The sequence below is a fragment of the Delphinapterus leucas genome, chromosome 4 (genome assembly GCF_059928025.1).
Source record: "Delphinapterus leucas isolate spDelLeu-1000000601 "Yukka" chromosome 4, BTC_Dleu_Yukka2, whole genome shotgun sequence".
NCBI classification, from domain to species: Eukaryota; Metazoa; Chordata; class Mammalia; order Artiodactyla; family Monodontidae; genus Delphinapterus; species Delphinapterus leucas.
Genome location: NC_143132.1, coordinates 130,888,641 through 130,902,127, shown reverse-complemented (window position 1 = coordinate 130,902,127; position 13,487 = coordinate 130,888,641). Strand labels below are relative to the sequence as shown.

The window sequence follows — 13,487 nt, the reverse complement described above, 5'->3', positions numbered from 1 at the left end:
TCAGACACAGGGCGGGGCCCACCCTGGGGCTGGGAGGCCCTCGAATGCCCAGGTAAGAGCCTACTACACTCGCCTGCACATTGCAGACTGGGTGTAGGAAACAGGTTTTAGGTGATGTTTATCCATGACAACCCATTTGTCCACATGCCTCGGTGAGTCATCAGCTGCCTGGGGTAGGACATGGGTGTGGCAACTGCAACCTCTTCGGATGCCTGCGCGGGACATTGCGTCTGAAGGCTGCCTCAGCACAAGGTTGCTTTTTTACACCTCCTTGGCGCCCGCTGAGCAGCCTGACCCCGCCCCCTTCCTCCTGGGCCCGCCCCCGGGGGCGGAGACATCCGGAGCTGCGGGCTGGGCGAGGAAGGGAGCGCTGCGGCGGCTCAGCGCATTCCCAGTTTAGAACTCGGAGTTTTGGGCGCGGAAACTGCGCGGGCGAGTCAGCCAGGGAGTCAGCCAGCCTCCCCCTTGGAGGACAGATGTGACCGGGCGTCGCGGCTCGCGGACCTGACCTCAGGTGAAGCTCTCGGAAAGGGCAGACGGAGACGAAGAGATGCCAGCGGAGGAGCCCTGCGCCCCCGGCGCCCCTGGTGCCCGGGGGACCGAGCGCGCGCCGGGCCCCGAGCCGCGCCTGTCCAGCCAGCTGCTGCCCGAGCTCTGCACCTTCGCGGCGCGCCTGCTGTTCTATCTGGCGCCCGTCTATCTCGCCGGCTACCTGGGGATCAGCTTCACCTGGCTGCTGCTCGGCACCCTAGGGTGGATGTGGTGGCGCAGGAACCGCCTCGGGAAGCTCGGGCGCCTGGCGGCCGCCTTCGAATTCCTAAACAACGAACGCCAGTTCATCAGCCGCGAGCTGCGGGGCCAGCACCTACCCGCCTGGGTGAGCCGGGCCGAGCCGGGCGGGGGTCGGAGGTGGGGCGGATGCCCTTGAAGGTTCGGAAAGGAACCTGCGGTCTTCCGGGGAGCTGGGGCGCGCAGACCCGAGGGAGGGAGGGAGCCTGGAGACCCGCACACCTGGTCCCCCACGGATCGCGGCGCAGAGACCCTGGGGGCGGTGGCCGTGTCCCTCGCCGTGGCGCCCCTCGGCCTCATTGCCACTTCTGGTCCGGCTGTGCTGGCAGCTGGAACCTGGGTTTCACCTGAGGGCCCAGAACCTGGGAGAAAAATTACGGGCGGGCCACACCCAGGAGAAAAACAAGGGCGTCTGGGACTCTGCAAAGTTAACTCGTGAGGGAAGCAGTAGACACTGCTTCCACCCGCCTGTTGAGTGAAAGAAGAAACGCAGGGCACAGCACTGACAAATACAGCTGTGACAGAAGCTGGCAGACTGGTTGCCTTTGGCAGAGGCCCTGTCAGAGGGAGGGGCTAGAGATGGGAGTGCCGGGATGGGGTTGCCAGTGGGGAGGGGAGAGGCCGGTGGCCGCCGCGCTGGCTCGCGGGCTTCTCTTGCTCCCTCGCCTGGTAGAGATGCTCAGACGCACCGAGACACACCCACACACACACTCACACTCTACAGCTACAAAACCATCTCCTGGTGTGGAATGGCCTGGACTATGGCTTCTCAAAGGCTTCTGGGTCCTGAGAATCACTTGGCCCACTTAATAAAAACAAGTTTTAGGCCTCACCTCACAACCCCCAGGTGGGACTGAGGAACCTCAGTGAGTCTTATGATCAGGTGAGTCTGGGCCACCAACTGCAAGAGGGGCATTCAGTCTAAGACTTGGTCTGCAGCAAACCCCCTTCTCTGGGTGATGAACTGGTGTTGGTTGTCTCTGATTTCTTCCAGAAACATTCAGGCACACAGGGAGAGGTGTCCAGAGGCCACCAGACCCCTCATTTCCCCTGGCTTGAGGCCTGTACTCTAAAATCCAGCCAGGCTATAGGTTCCTCACACTTGCCCATGACAGTAACATCTGAAGTAGGATGAGAAGATATTAGAAAGGCCTATGTATACTTATTTTATGTTAAAAGAGAAATTAAGCCTTATTGCATTAGTTTTCCAGGGTTGCCATAAAGTACTACGGAGTGGGTGGCTTAAACAACAGAAATGTATCAAGATCAAGGCGGTCAGCAGGGTTGGTTTCTTCTGAGGCCTCTCCTTGGCTTGTAGTTGGCTATCTTCCCTTGTGTCTTCACATGGTCTTCCCTCTATACTTACCTGTGTCTGAATTTCCTCTTCTTATAAGGTCATCATTCAGGTTAGATTAGGGCCCACCCTAATGGCCTCATTTTAACTTAATCACCTCTATAAAGACCCTATTTCTAAATACAGTCACATTGTAAGAGACTGGGGGTTAGGACTTCAACATATAAATTTTGGGAAACAGAATTTAGCCCATAATACTAATATATGGATTGACAGTAAAGCTTTGTAAATAGGTTTACATATATATTGGGTAGCAGCCATGGAGACAGTGTTTGGGGCCTGTCTCGCCCAGACCTTGGTTTTCTTGCATGAAAGGGGATTGATGGCTTGTGATCGTGGAAAATGTGGACACAGAGAGCAGGCTTGGACCTGTTCACACTCCTTGTTCACTGTTGAGGGAGCCCAGGCTGCCTGTCAGACCTCTGTCATGACCCCCATGGCAGCCTCAGCCCACGAGGGTGGGCCCGTGATACCTCACCAAGTGACATCCCTTTCTTTCTGCCCCTCCCGGTGTTAGGGAGGCCTCCAGACACTTAGCTGTATGCAAAGGCAACGTTTCTGAAATTGGGGTAAGAATCAGATTCTGTAGGGGCCTTGACACCCCCAATCCCCCAACACCCCCCACCCACAAATGCCATAGAAACCGTTCTGGCTCCTCTTGGGGGAGGGGTCCCTGGAACTACGTGGACGTAGCCAACAGGGAGCTCAGCCTGATGGATGAGACAGAGCACAAGACAGTATCTCCTGGTTCTCACCCCATAAACCACACCCCAGGCCTGACCCAGCTGGGTGCAGGGGCACACAGAGGAAGGTGATGGTGTCTCACCTCCCAAGAGGGCAGTCTGGGGCGGGAGGCAGATGTGTAAACAGGTAGTTCCATAGAGGTCTCAGGGAAGCTGGAAACAGGAGTCTGAACAGGGTCCAGTCCAGGGTCAAAGGCCTGGAGGGAAGGGCACCCTGCCTGGTTTCCACATCAGATTGTCCCCAGACCACAGCCTCCTGCCTCCTTGACAGGGTCCTGGGAAGGGCCTGGCCTCCGCCTATGTTCTCCAGGCCCTTCTGGCAGGCTTGGCTGGCCAGTTTGCAGGGCCAGGGCCTGGATAACCTTTCAGATTGAGGCAGTGGTACCACAAAGGGCAGTCCAAGCAGAAGGGGGCTTGCGAGCACAGCATGGAGGCGCCGTGTGGCTGGTATCTGAGGGCTACTGTGTGGTTCGGCCTGGCTGGCGTGTGCGGTGTAGGCTGAGGGACAGGGGCCAAATTGAGGCAGGTCGGATGGAGGTTGGGGCTGATTCTGAAGGCTGAAAGGAGTCAGGGCAAGGTTTAGGAAAGGCCCTGGAACAAGCAGCATGCAGGGAGGAGTGAAGCTGGAGGAAAGAGACCAGTTGAGAAAGTGATTTGAGCCAAGATGGCCATAGTGGAGACTGAGAGCTGAGGGTGAGAGCTGTGCGGAGGGGACTCCAGGTGCTTGGCGGCCTCTAGAGTGCAGTGAGGGAGGGATCAGGGTCTTCTGCTTTCTGATTTGGGGAGCTGGGTGCCCATTACTGGGACTGGGAATCCAGAATGTGAAGCAGGTCTGGGGAAGTTGGTTGTCTGTGTGAACACCTGTGAAGAGCACGCACATAGACGTAAATGTGGGCTTTTGGACCCGCCTCGTGAAGGTTTCCAAGCCCAAGGATGATGTGGAAAATCTGGAACCTACTTGTTTGAATATCCTTCTTCTGGCCTCTCCCTGCCTCCTGAGGACACCCACTGTTTATGAAGACGGAGGGACGTGGCTCCCGTGTGGTAGGGACAGAGTGATCCTTGTCCACAATTTCAGAGCATGGTGTCTCTATCTTACACGTGGACCTTTCAGCACACCTTTTACCTGTTTTGAGAACTGGTGTTCTTGCATGAATGGGGATTGATGGCTTCTGACCTCCTTTGAGAAGTACTTTTACTAATTAACCAGTAGTCAGGGGGTTGAAGAAAAGGTCTTGAGGGCCTCGCAGACATGCAAGTCATCACCCAGCACCCAGTGAGTGAGGGTGGATCCCAGCGCCCCTGCTGCTTACCCGGCTGTGTGTGCACCTTGCTCTAATTTGCACCAAGTCCCTGTGAGGGGATGGAGGCCAAGGCCAGGCTGAGCCAGAGCCCAGAGGCCATCGCTCTCCCCTGCCAGGCCACGGCGGTCCGTTCTCAATGGAGCTGTTCTTTTCAGCCCCATTAGACTCCTCAACACTTCGCTCCAAGCTGCTGCCTCCGGGTGATCAGAGAAGTTGCTTTCCCTCACTGGGTCTCATTGTCCCCACCTGTAAAAACCTGTTAAAGGAGGCTGTTTCTGGTCCAACTTCAGAGAGACCTGCTCCTCCTCTGGTTCCCTTCCATGGAACATACAGCTCAAGGAAGGGATTCTTCTGCTTTAGAAGGGGTCACGAGTGAAGATGCTGGGGAGCCCCTTGGCTTGTGGACGTGGCCCGGCCACATGGAGAGAAGGCAGTTCGTCTTCTGAACAGGGGAGCGGCTGCTGCCTGCTGTTTACATGCGAATGTTCCTCCCACTCAGTTTTTAGACATATTTTTCAAGAAATAAGGAGCCTTGGGCTTCCCTAGTAGCGCAGTGGTTGAGAGTCTGCCTGCCGATGCAGGGGACACGGGTTCGTGCCCCGGTCCGGGAAGATCCCACATGCCGTGGAGCGGCTGGGCCCGTGAGCCATGGCCGCTGAGCCTGCGCGTCCGGAGCCTGTGCTCCACAACGGGAGAGGCCACAGCAGTGAGAGGCCCACATACCGCAAAAAAAAAAAAAAAAAAGAAAGAAATAAGGAGCCTCTTCGATCAGCCCACCTTGCCAGGGCTGGGGGCCGTGGACAGCACAGTGACCAAACTGGAGCCCTTGATCCCACAGAGCTGGTGACACCCCAGCTCCACCACTCACCTAGCTGTCGGCCTCGAAGGCTCAGTTTTTACACGCGTTTGCGATGAGTCTGAAAAGCTGCTTGTTCGAAGCCTGGCACGAGTACGTGCTCAGGGGGCCTGTCACTGTATCCTCCTCAATTTCCCAGGCCTCCTAACTCTCCCTTTTTCTAATATGAAACTCATTACCAAGTGGCCCAGCAGCAAACGTGGCTCCAGGGATGGACGGCTGCTGGGGGCAGCGCCTGTCGGAGACTCCAGCCTGGCCCTCAGCCCTTCCTGGGGTTCCGTTCATGGAATTCCAGCTCTAGTGCTCCAGAAACTTCCCGTCTGGTCTTCAGAGTCAGTCCTTCATGCTCTGGGCTCTTCAAGACCCTTCCTGGGGTAACTTTTGCTGCTTGATGCCTCCCGGCCCCCGAGGCCTGGGCCCTGGCTGGAGTCCAAAGGCTGCCTCCCGGATCTGTACACGATCTGCCCTTCCCTGCCCCATGTTTATGGGTTGCTTGTTGAGCCCGAGACAGCAGGCAGAGCTGGCCCCTCTGTGGGAATGTCCCTGGTGACTTTGGGGGAGCCACTGGGAGGTGTGAGCTGCGCCCCGATGACCCGTGAAGGCCGCCACCCAGCTACACAGAGGAGCAGGGGACTGGGGCCTTGCCTTCCCTTCTGCCTGCTCCCCCCACCCCGCCATTCAGAGTTACTTCTCCTGGCGGAGTCCCAAGGATTTTTCAATCTCAGGAAACCTAGAGCTCATAGCCCAGAAGTGTCCCCATGTGCTGGAGGAAAGTGCTTCCCCACTTCCCTTCCTCTATGGCAAATAGAGAAGAGACAGTTAAGATGTTTTCTGCCCCAGTGGGAACTATTAAAGGGACAAAGCCCCGTTCTCTTTACACACCCTGTCACTTCAAGTCAAGGGGATGAGACTTGCGTCCCTCGGGCCACACTGGGAGTCAGGGCTCAGCTCCGGTGTACCCTCTTTCTGTAGGATGCCAGGTGGGACTGAGAAGTCCCATCCCAGTGTGCCCGGGGTCACTGGTCCTTGAAATGCTCACAGTGAAAAGCCAAGGAACTCCTCCAGGACATGGGGTGTTTCAAGACCCCAGATTCACCCACTCCATTCTTTTGCCCATACTGTGTTTACTTTCTAAGGTAACTGGTTAAAAATCTCATTTTTCCGGTTATAAGAGTGCAAATATTCCCATGTTAGAAAATTTGGAAATGGTTTACAAGTAAATATTAGAGTAAGCATTTACATTCCTGCCACCTGGAGATACACCCTATGTTTGGGTGCACTCCCTTTGTATAAAAGGTCTATGAAAAGTCTTTTGAAAACTTGTACCTTTGAAAAATTTTTTGTTTTTATATCCTTAACATTGTCTTACAAACATTCTTCAAAAACATTCTTAAGGATTCTGATATCCTTAATACGAATAGACCAGAAGTTGCCTGACCATTTCTGTAACATCACTATTTTGGTATGTCCCAGTTTGCCCTGTTTCTGTGGCAGGCCGAGGTGGGTGGTGTTTCCTCTATCTGTCTGGAATTTCTCCCTTGATCTGTCAGTCTGACTCCCTTGACTCCTCCTTCAAGTCCAAGCTCAGGCACCTGTACTGGGACCCTTCTCTCACACCCACTCCACTTCCCGTGTTGATTTGCACTTACCTATTTTTATGTCCAACTTTTCCTCCAGATTGAATGTTCTTTACAGGTGTGTTTCTTGTTCCTGTCTGTACACTCAGCTCCTCGCTCAGTGCCCAGTTCATATGGGCATTCAATAAAAATCTGTGAGGCTTCCCTGGTGGCGCAGTAGTTAAGCATCCGCCTGCCAATGTGAGGGACACGGACTCGAGCCCTGGTCCGGGAAGATCCCACATGCCGCGGAGCAACTAAGCCCGTGCTCCACAACTACTGAGCCTGTGCTCTGGAGCCCACGAGCCACAACTACTGAGCCCACGTGCCACATCTACTGAAGCCCGTGTGCCTAGAGCCTGTGCTCTGCAACAAGGGAAGCCACTGCAATGAGAAGCCCGTGCAGCGCAACGAAGAGTAGCCCCCGCTCGCCGCAACTAGAGGAAGCTCGCGCGCGGCAACGAAGACCCAACGCAGCCAAAAATAATAAATACAAATAAAATAAATTTATTTTAAAAAAAAATCTGTGGCATGAATGCCACAGTGAACGTCTGCAATGTAAATCTCAGTCCCTGTCTCTCCAGTTCTTTACACAGATTACACATTAAACCGACCTGTCAAAACTTAAGGACTTTAAAGATCCTCATTCCCTCCTCACCTTGGCCTTGTCAGCACGGAGGAGGATGGAGCAGATGGTGATGTTTGGCCTTTTACTAGTTTTATAAGTAAGAGGATAAATTTTTTTTTTTTTTTTTGCGGTACGCGGGCCTCTCACTGTTGTGGCCTCTCCCGTTGCGGAGCACAGGCTCCGGACGCGCAGGCTCAGCGGCCATGGCTCACGGGCCCAGCCGCTCCGCGGCATGTGAGATCTTCCCGGACCGGGGCACGAACCCGTGTCCCCTGCGTCGGCAGGCAGACTCTCAACCACTGCGCCACTAGGGTAGCCCAGAGGATAAATTTTTTGCCCTCTAGGCTGTACCAGACCTAACTGGATCACTGAACTCTCTGACGACTTAGGATTCCACTCAGGTCTCCTCAAAACGACTCTGCAGCTAGCTCAGGGCAGTCCGTCTCTGCTCCGAGCCCTTATTCCTCAGCAAGGGTGACAGGCTCCTGGCACCCGCATTCTCCTCACCGATGACTCTCTTTGGAGTTTTATCTGCTCTGTCATCCTGCTGGGTCCAGCCGACTTAGGCCAGTTCTCAGGCTGGGCGTGCTGTTAAGGAATCTGTGGATTCTAGAACAGTGCTAGAGAGAATTCCAAACTGGCAAAGCAATTGTTTCCCTTAAGGCACTTTTAGCAGGGTGATGTTAAGCAGAAGAGTTGGGCAGATTTAAAAGCAGTTTTCATGGTTAAATGTTTACCTCGCAAGAACAGAGAAAAAAAGGGATGAAAGTCAGTGCTTCATCAGGAGAAAAGCGAATGAAATGAGGGGCCGTTTTCTGGTAGAGGAGAAACCACTGCAGAGGCAGCCACAGAGCAGGGCCTGTCTCAGGAGGACGACAGCCCAGCGCGGCCTCCTTGTGTCCCATCCCTGCAGGACACCGGAAAAGGGTCTTCTCTCTTCTTTGCGGGTGGGGAGGGGGTCGGCAACATCAGTTGAGTCGGCAGGAGTGCGTGTATAAGAATGCCCTTTGGGCTTTTTTGCAACGGGTTTGCTGCCAGGACACAGGTGTCGTGAAAGCCACCGCTAAACTTAAGCAAAAATGGGAAAGGAGAAGACCACATCCACGTCGTTGTCATTGGACACGTAGATTCAGAGAAGTCCACCACTACTGGCCATCTGATATACAAATGTGGTGGCATCGACAAGAGAACCACTGAAAAGTTCGAGAAGGAGGCTGCCGAGATGGGAAAGGGCTCCTTCAAGTATGCCTGGGTCTTGGACAAACTGAAAGCTGAACGCGAGCGTGGTATCACCATTGAAATCTCCCTGTGGAAATTCGAGACCAGCAAGTACTATGTGACCATGACTGATGCCCCAGGACACAGAGGCTTCATCAAAAACATGATTACAGGGCTTCCCTGGTGGCGCAGTGGTTGAGAGTCCACCTGCCGATGCAGGGGACATGGGTTCGTGCCCCGGTCTGGGAGGATCTCACATGCCACGGAGCGGCTGGGCCCGTGAGCCGTGGTCGCTGATCCTGCGCGTCCGGAGCCTGTGCTCCGCAACAGGAGAGGCCTGCGTACTGCTAAAACAACAACAACAACAAAAAAAAAACAAAAACAAAAAAACCCATGATTACAGGCACATCCCAGGCTGACTGTGCTGTCCTGATTGTTGCTGCTGGCGTTGGTGAATTTGAAGCAGGTATTTCCAAGAATGGGCAGACCTGTGAGCATGCCCTTGTGGCCTACACTCTGGGTATGAAACAGCTAATTGTTGGAGCTAACAAAATGGATTCCACTGGGCCACCCTACAGCCAGAAGAGATATGAGGAAATTGTAAAGGAAGTCAGCACCTACATTAAGAAAGTTGGCTACAACCCCGACACGGTATTATTTGTGCCAATTTCTGGCTGGAACGGTGAAAACATGCTGGAGCCAAGTGCTAACATGCCGTGGTTCAAGGGGTGGAGAGTCACCCGTAAGGATGGCAATGCCAGTGGAAGCACACTGCTTGAAGCTCTGGATTGCATCCTGCCACCAACTCGCCCAACTGACAAGCCCTTGCGTCTGCCCCTCCAGGACGTCTACAAAATTGGTGGTATTGGCACTGTCCCTGTGGGTTGAGTGGAGACTGGTGTTCTCAAACCTGGCCTGGTGGTCACTTTTGCTCCAGTCAACGTGACAACTGAAGTGAAGTCTGTTGAAATGCACCATGAAGCTTTGAGTGAAGCCCTTCTTGGGGACAATGTGGGCTTCCATGTCAAGAACGTGTCTATCAAAGATGTTCGTCGTGGCAATGCGGCTGGTGACAGCAAAAATGACCCACCGATGGAAGCAGCTGGCTTCTCGGCTCAGGTGATTATCTTGAACCATCCAGGCCAAAGCAGTGCTGGATATGCACCTGTGCTGGATTGTCACACAGCTCACATTGCCCGCAAGTTTGCTGAGCTGAAGGAAAAGATTGATCGTAGTTCCGGGAAAAAGCTGCAAGATGGCCCCAAATTCTTGAAATCTGGTGATGCTGCCATCGTTGATACGGTCCCTGGCAAACCCATGTGTGTTGAGAGCTTCTCTGACTATCCTCCTCCTCTGGGCCTTTTTGCTGTTCATGACATGAGACAGACGGCTGCAGTGGGTGTCATCAAATCAGTGGACAAGAAGGTAGCTGGAGTTGACAAGGTCACCAAGTCTGCACAGAAAGCTCAGAGGGCTAAATGAATGTTTTCCCCAATACCTGCCACCCCAGTCTTAATCAGTGGTGGAAGAACGGCCCCAGAACTGTTTGTCCAATTGGCCATTTAAGTTTAATAGCAAAAGACTGGTTAATGATAACAATGCATTGTAAAACCTTCAGAAGGAAAGGAGAATGTTTTGTGGACCGTTTGTTTTGTGTGTGGCAGTTTAAGTTATTAGTTTTTAAAATCAGTACTTTTTAATTGAAACAACTTGATCAAAAATCTGTCACAGAATTTGAGACCCATTAAAAAAGTTTAATGAGAAAAAAAAAAATGCCCTTTGCGGGACTTCCCTGGTGGTCCAGTGGTTAAGACTCCGTGCTTCCAGTGCAGGAGGTGCGGGTTCGATCCCAGGTCTGGGAGCTAAGATCCCACATGCCTCATGGTCAAAAAACCAAAACATAAAACAGAAGCAATATTGTAACAAATTCAATAAATGGTCCACATCAAAAAAAAATCTTGAAAAAAAAAAAAAAGCCAGGCTTCCCTGGTGGCGCAGTGGTTGAGGGTCCGCCTGCCGGTGCGGGGGACACGGGTTTGTGCCCCGGTCTGGGAGGATCCCACATGCCGCAGAGCGGCTGGGCCCGTGAGCCATGGCCGCTGGGCCTGCGCGTCTGGAGCCTGTGCTCCGCAACGGGAGAGGCCACAACAGTGAGAGGCCCGCATACCGCAAAAAAAAAAAGCCCTTTGGAACAGAGGCGTGAGACTTTCTTTTTTTTTTTTTCCTAGCAAAGAGGGTGTGTACCTGGGTCTTTGTACATCTGTACATGTGATTCTGTGAATGGATCTCTAGTTCTGCATGTGTGTGCGTCTGTGTGTGTACATGTGTCTTTGTGTGTCTGTGTATATCTTGGTGTGTATGTCTGCATGTGTGTGTCCACCCACCTCTGTATGTCTGTGTGTCTCTCTGTGTCCATACACACCTGCTTCCACGGGAGGAGCCACCGTCCCTGTGTGAGGGAGCAAGCAGGGGTCACCTAGTGACAGGCAAGCTCTGTAAGTGAAGCTCTCCAATCCCCCTGCCTCCTGAGAGGGTCTGGTGGCCAGAAGCTCCTGTCCAGGCCTCTCAAACCCCAGCCCATCTGTGGACCCCACCCCCCAACGGGATGCAGCCGTCACTCTGGCTCCATTTCCTCAACTGCTATGGAATCATTTTTCCTAAAGAGTTTAAGAAATAAAGCACGTGACCACCCAAAGGGAAGCACCGATGTGGCCCATGTTGGTGGCCTCTGCTAGTCTGGAATTCTTAGACTCAGTTTGATTTCCAATCTTTCTCTCCTCTCTAAGCTGTCATTACCACCACTCTCTTGACAATGTCTAAAAACGCCGTCATTAAATTATTAGCCCACTTTGCCTGGAAGGCTTTGGCCCAAGTGCACTAAAAGCAGCATGACTGTGTTAGTTTAGGGAGGCCTTCCATGCGGGCTGAGGCCCCTTCTTGCTGAAACTTCCCCGAGGGCTCCTGCAGGCGGAATAGCCAGCATCTGAGATCCTGGTGATTTGACCGCGGCCCGACAACTTTCGAATCTTCCAGGCCTGCTTTGGGGAGCTGCTCATACCTGTACTACGTCAGTCAGAAGAGTGTTCATGTTTCTATGGAGAAGAACCTTCCAGAGCTCTGTCTCCATGTAGAAGTAGATTTTTGTCCATTATCTGCTTGATTGTAGATCCTGCGGGCAGCACAGGAATGAGAAGCCTCACTCCCCTCGGTCAGGAGGAACCTGAGGCTGCAGGAAGGGAGTGAGGACACCTTCTAGGGGCAGGGGCAGTGCCTCAGGCTAGGCAGAATTGTGATGTTGTGTTTCTCACCTGTTAGCTTTTGCCTCCCTTTGCTCTTTGTGGTCCAAAAGATTTGTAAAAGAATTGAGGGCCATAGGCTGCTGGTTGGAATTTGATGTTCTCCTAGGAGTCACAGCTGGAAACACAGGCTGTGACTCTCTAGCCCTGGTCAGGAACCCCAGGGAGCAGAAAAGCCACCTAGTTCCAGGGCTGGAACAGGTCCCCGAGCCTGGGGGGCCCTGTGTGCTCATGCTTCCACATCCTCCACCGCCAGCATCAGGACAAGCTGGCGAGCTTGTTAAAGATGCAAGTTTCCAGGCCCCGACCAAGAATCCACATTTTTGTTTGTTTGTTTGTTTTTTGCGGTACGCAGGCCTCTCACTGTTGTGGCCTCTCCTGTTGCGGAGCACAGGCTCCAGACGCGCAGGCTCAGCGGCCATGGCTCACGGGCCCAGCCGCTCCGCGGCATGTGGGATCTTCCCGGACCGGGGCACGAACCCGTGTCCCCTGCATCGGCAGGCGGACTCTCAACCACTGCGCCACCAGGGAAGCCCAAGAATCCACATTTTCACCAGCTCTCCAGGTGGTGTTTTTATACAGAAAAGTTTGAGAATCGCTCAAACTCAGAGTCTAGCCCTTTGCGTTGCCTGGTGGTTTGAGTATCTCTCTTCCTAGCTGGTCCCAAGGACTCCCGGCTACCCCCAGCCTCATGGGAATTGGTACAAAAGTGACTTTAGGACTCAGTCTGACAGTGAGCCATGTGGCTTCTTTTTCTGCCTTCCCTTTGTTTACCTGGCAAGGGAAAGTCACACACAGAGGCTCTGACCGGGCCGCTTTGCCCCACCTCACTCTGGAGCTCCTGCATTGGTCAGAGTTTCCCGTGGAGCCTCGCAGGCATTGGGCCCAGGCTATCTGTGACTCATTATCTGGGGGCACAGATCTCTCAGCCAATCAGCGGAGGCCAGAGAAACATACTGTATGCTAACACATATACATATGGAATCTAAAAAAAAAAAAAAAGGTTCTGAAGAACCTAGGGGCAGGACAGGAATAAAGACGCAGACATAGAGAATGGACTTGAGGACACAGGGAGGGGGAAGGGTAAGCTGGGACGAAGTGAGAGAGTGGCATGGACATATATACACTACCAAACGTAAAATAGATATCTAGTGGGAAGCAGCCGCATAGCACAGGAAGATCAGCTCAGTGCTTTGTGACTACCTAGAGGGGTGGGATAGGGAGGGTGGGAGGGAGATGCAACAGGGAGGAGATATGGGGATATATGTATATATATAGCTGCTTCACTTTGTTATACAGCAGAAACTAACACAAAATTGTAAAGCAATTATACTCCAATAAAGATGTTAAAAAAATTGCCTTAGTGAGAGTGTGGAGAGAAATTATACGCCTATCTCACCTGCTATAAAAAAAATTCCAGACAGATTTTAAATGCGAAAGCTAAAACACAAAACCAGTAGATAAAAACATAGAATAGGGGCTTCCCTGGTGGCGCAGTGGTTGAGAGTCCACCTGCCGATGCAGGGGACGCGGGTTCGTGCCCCGGTCCGGGAAGATCCCACATGCCACGGAGCGGCTGGTCCCGTGAGCCATGGCCGCTGAGCCTGCGCGTCCGGAGCCTGTGCTCCGCAGCGGGAGAGGCCACAACAGTGAGAGGCCCGTGTACCGCAAAAAACAAAAAAC

The 13,487-nt window shown here is 53.2% G+C and overlaps 1 protein-coding gene and 1 pseudogene across 7 annotated transcripts in view; both read left to right on the top strand.

The window, feature by feature from the left end:
• Nucleotides 1-449: 449 nt before the first annotated feature.
• The window catches only part of ESYT3 (extended synaptotagmin 3), a 52,914-nt gene continuing 39,876 nt past the window's right edge, over nt 450-13,487 (top strand). For all 7 annotated transcript variants that reach the window (XM_022582591.3, XM_089911094.1, XM_022582592.3 and 4 more), the window contains exon 1: nt 450-877. In XM_022582591.3, coding sequence (XP_022438299.1) covers nt 551-877 — 327 coding nt within the window. In that variant the 5' untranslated portion in view covers nt 450-550. The remainder of the gene's footprint in view (nt 878-13,487) is intronic.
• On the top strand, nt 4,139-13,010 carry LOC111179231 (elongation factor 1-alpha 1 pseudogene; annotated as a pseudogene).